This window comes from Galeopterus variegatus, unplaced genomic scaffold, assembly GCF_000696425.1.
Source record: "Galeopterus variegatus unplaced genomic scaffold, G_variegatus-3.0.2 Scaffold1637, whole genome shotgun sequence".
NCBI lineage: Eukaryota > Metazoa > Chordata > Mammalia > Dermoptera > Cynocephalidae > Galeopterus > Galeopterus variegatus.
Window position 1 is genome coordinate 47,783 of NW_007727748.1, and position 3,805 is coordinate 51,587.

A 3,805-nucleotide genomic window follows, 5' to 3' on the forward strand; every position below is an offset into this window, starting at 1 on the left:
TTTTTTTTTTTTTTTTTTTTTTTTTTTTTTTTTTAAATTTTTATTTTGTCAATATACACTGTATATGATTATTATGGCCCATCACCGACACCTCCCTCCCTCCTCCCTCTCTCCCCTCCCCCCCAAGAATGTCTTTTCCGTTTGCTTGTTGTAGTAACTTCATGAAAGTATAGTTGTTATATCTTCTTTGCATTTTCTTAAAAAGTAAAATGTACACATAAACATATGACCCAACTATTCCTCTCCTAGGTATTAACCCATGAGAATGGAAAGCAGGCTTACTTAACAAAACTTGCACATGATTTTTATAGCAGCTTCATCTGTAATAACAGAAACTGGGAACAACCCGAGTGTTCGTCAACAGGTGAGTGCATGAAAACAGTGTGGCATACCCTGCATTCGAACACAGCTCTCCAATAAAAATGAACCAACTATTGATGCATACAGCATCAGGGATAAGCCTCAAAATAATTATGCTGAATAACAAAAGCCAGACAAAAAGTACATACTATGATTCCATTTGTATATAATTCTAGAAAATGCCAACTAGTCTGTAGTACCAGGAAGCACATCAGTGATTGCCTGAGGAGGAGTATGGGGAGCAGATGGAAGGGTACAGGGGAAGAGTTAGAGAGGCATGAAGAAATTTCTGAGGGTGATAAAGTTTCATTGTTCTGTTACAACTGGTTCACAGGTGTATCGATGTTTCAAAACTTGTCAAATTGAACACTAAATACGTGTGGTTTATTACATGTTAATTATACCTCATTAAAGCTGTTAAAATTGTCTTAGCTATTTATGGACTGACTTTATTTTTTATTTTTATTTTTTATTCCTTTTTGTCTTTTTTACTGACCGGTAACGGGATCGCAACCCTCGGTGTCGCGCCCGTACCAGGGACCGGCAACGGGATCGCAACCCTTGGTGTTGCACCCGCACTGCGCTCAGCCAGTGAGCGGGAACCGGTCTCCACATGGGATCCCAACCCTCAGCGGGAGCGCTGCTGCGCTCCCAAGTGGCGCACTCTTTAGTGCACCACCGGGCCGGCCCTGGACTGACTTTATTTTAACATCTTTCAGATTGTTCTATTTTTTCAAACTCTTGAGGAATCACTTATCCTATTTGTCAAATACAGTATACCAAACTACCCTCATGGCAGCTCCTTGAGTTTTTCAATCTTTTATTGGGAGCACATGGTCACAGAGGTTGTTTGTCCCATGGGAAGGCCAGATGCCATGGGTTGTGGAAGAATCCTAAAAGAAAGACTGGCTTTGTTTATGCCTGGGCCTTGGGGATTCTAATGGTTTTAGATGAGTTATATTTTTTACTGTTATTTCAGTTTGGGTTTCCCACACCATGAGTAAAGTTTCAAGTCGGACCTCAAACAGAAGTGGCAAGAGAAGTTCCTACTCTACTCTAGTCTTGGTAGCATGAGCTCCATGCACAGGGGGCTGTAGTAGCACCACATAGCTCCTTCCCCCTCATGGGTCTCATCTATGAGCACTCGGTGAGTGCCTCCACAGGGACAACAGTCCTAAATATGTTGGACGTAAGGAAACGAAGCCATCATGGATGGAGATGGATGGCCTAGCCCTTTAGAACTCAAGAGTCTATGAATGGGTTGGGGCAGAGGAGCACAGAGCATTAAAGAGAACATTCAGAGCCACAAAAGCAAGTCAAATATGGTGTCCGGAGCAGATAGGACAGTACAGAAAAGGGGAGGGAGGGAGGAAGTTTTCTTGAAGGAAGTGACATATGAGTCTCAATGAGCGACTAAGACTTGGCTGGGCAAAACAGGGCAGGAGGAGATTGAGAGTCTAAGAAAGAATCTTGACATGCGGGGACACCATATGCAGAGGTTAAAAAAAAAAGCATGGGGAACTCAGTGTTCAGTTGCTGGGCCATTAAGTTCTGGACAATCAATAGGAAGAGGTGAGGTAGCAGAGGCTGGTGCTGTCAGACCCTAACGCCTTTAATTCAGGTTAAGGTGCTCTGAGCACATGGGGGAAGTCAAGGAGGGGCTGTGTTTTAAAAATAAGAATAGCTCCATTATTTGCTGTGAATGTAAAAGAAAAAGCGTTCCTCATCAAAAACAAAGTCAAGAGAATTCAAAAGAAATATAAAGGCATTTAAAGCACCCTTACTGACAATACCGAAGTCATGGGTTCGGTTTCCCATACCTGCCAGCTGCCAAACACAAAAAAAACAAACAAAAACCCCTCCCCTTAATCCTACCACGGTAAATACCTGCAGTCTCACCTTAACGTTTCGTTTGCTTTTTATCATTTAGTTGGCTGGCCAGTATGGGGATCTGAACCCTTGGACCTTGGTATTACCAACACAGCCTCCACCGGTTTTTTGTTTGTTTTGTACATTTTCACTTTGGTGTGTATCCTTTAGACCTCACGCTCTGCATATAGAATATCCACATATATATGGAGCAGGTGGGGAAGACCCCGCATTCATCTTTCAGCTCCACAAATCCTATAATGTACATGCTTCCTTGTTGCAGACATCCACGGTCTCTCCCTCTCCCCACCCCCCATGCCCTAGGGGTACATAAAGATTTTTAGCACCTGGTTCACAGACTCTTTTCTCTACGAAATCATCAAGGGTGATGGTAAGATACTTGGATATCAATAAGGGTGGTCCCCCTGACACACCTGGCTTCTGACTTTCTTGTCTTTGTTTTCTGGTGGCTGGCTGGTACAGGGATCCAAACCCGTGACACTGTTGTTATGAAGCCTTGCTCTAACCAGCTGAGCCAACCAGCCAGCCCCATTTTCCTTTTCAACAGCAAGCCTCTTTCCCACCGGTGCCTACGGTCCCATCTGTCCCAGGCGTATTTTAAAATCGACCACCTCCAAAATCCTCAGTTTCAAGCATCCCACTCCACCACCCTTTCGCTCCAGGGACAACTCCCACACCCCCCGCGATCTCCAGCTCGGCGGTCGGTGCCCTCTCCACGGCCTTCATTCCTCTTCCTCCCAGCTCCAGTTCCAGGTGGGCCATCACCATTCCCTTGGCCCTGTCCCCTCGGCTGCGCTCCCACAGCAAAACGCCGACTCGCTGCCACCGCAGGCCCGCGCCGGCGGCTGGACTGGCCGGAGAGCAGCACACACGCGCCGGCCAGTTTCACCGCCACACCGCGGTCCTGAATCCCACGGCGCGCCCGCTGCGTCTCCAGCAAACCCCATGCGAGGCCTGGTCGAGCTGCCCTCCTGGCGGGGTCTCTCCAGGTGGCCTCGGGTCCTCCCTCCTCGCACGTTCCTCATTTCCCTCAACGGTCAAACTTTAAAGGGTTTTCTGGGGGCCGCGACGTGCTGCTCTTGAGCGAGCCCAGGGACGGGAGGCCGCCGGGAGGCTGTGGCTCCACCGTACAGGAGCGACACGGCGGGCGCAGGAGCATCGGCGGGTCTCGGGGACTGGCGGAGGGAGCGGGCCTAGGGACGCGCGACGACTCGAGGCGACAGGACTGAGAGCCTCGGGCCCGACCAAGACCCGAGAACGCGAAGCTCCGCCTCGCACCAGCGCCGGGAAGGCCCAGCGATCTCGCGTCACCCCCAGCGATGTGGGCCGGGCATTGTGACGTCATGGGCGCTACTGCGGAGCGTGGTGACGTCACACGCCAGCGCAGGGCGGAGCCTCCCTCGGCGCGTCAGCACACGCCGCGTCGCCGCGGCTTCCGTGCCGCTGACTTCCGGGGGCTGCGCCGCCATTTTGCTCGCGCGGAAGCGGCGCGGCCGGGTGGGCGTCCCGGCGCCGAGCAGAGCGGGCCGAGCGGCGGGCGCCGCCGCCACCATGC

The 3,805-nt window shown here is 50.2% G+C and overlaps 1 protein-coding gene and 1 long non-coding RNA gene across 2 annotated transcripts in view; one reads left to right on the forward strand and one right to left on the reverse strand.

Moving 5' to 3' along the window:
- The window catches only part of LOC103594855, a 5,787-nt gene extending 2,417 nt beyond the window's left edge, over positions 1-3,370 (reverse strand). The window contains exon 1 of the long non-coding RNA XR_550883.1: positions 2,577-3,370. This is a non-coding gene — a long non-coding RNA (uncharacterized LOC103594855). The remainder of the gene's footprint in view (positions 1-2,576) is intronic.
- Positions 3,371-3,593: 223 nt separating this feature from the next.
- The window catches only part of SSU72 (SSU72 RNA polymerase II CTD phosphatase homolog (S. cerevisiae)), a 30,376-nt gene continuing 30,164 nt past the window's right edge, over positions 3,594-3,805 (forward strand). The window contains exon 1 of the mRNA XM_008578161.1: positions 3,594-3,775. Within this exon, the coding sequence (XP_008576383.1) occupies positions 3,594-3,775 (182 nt within the window). The remainder of the gene's footprint in view (positions 3,776-3,805) is intronic.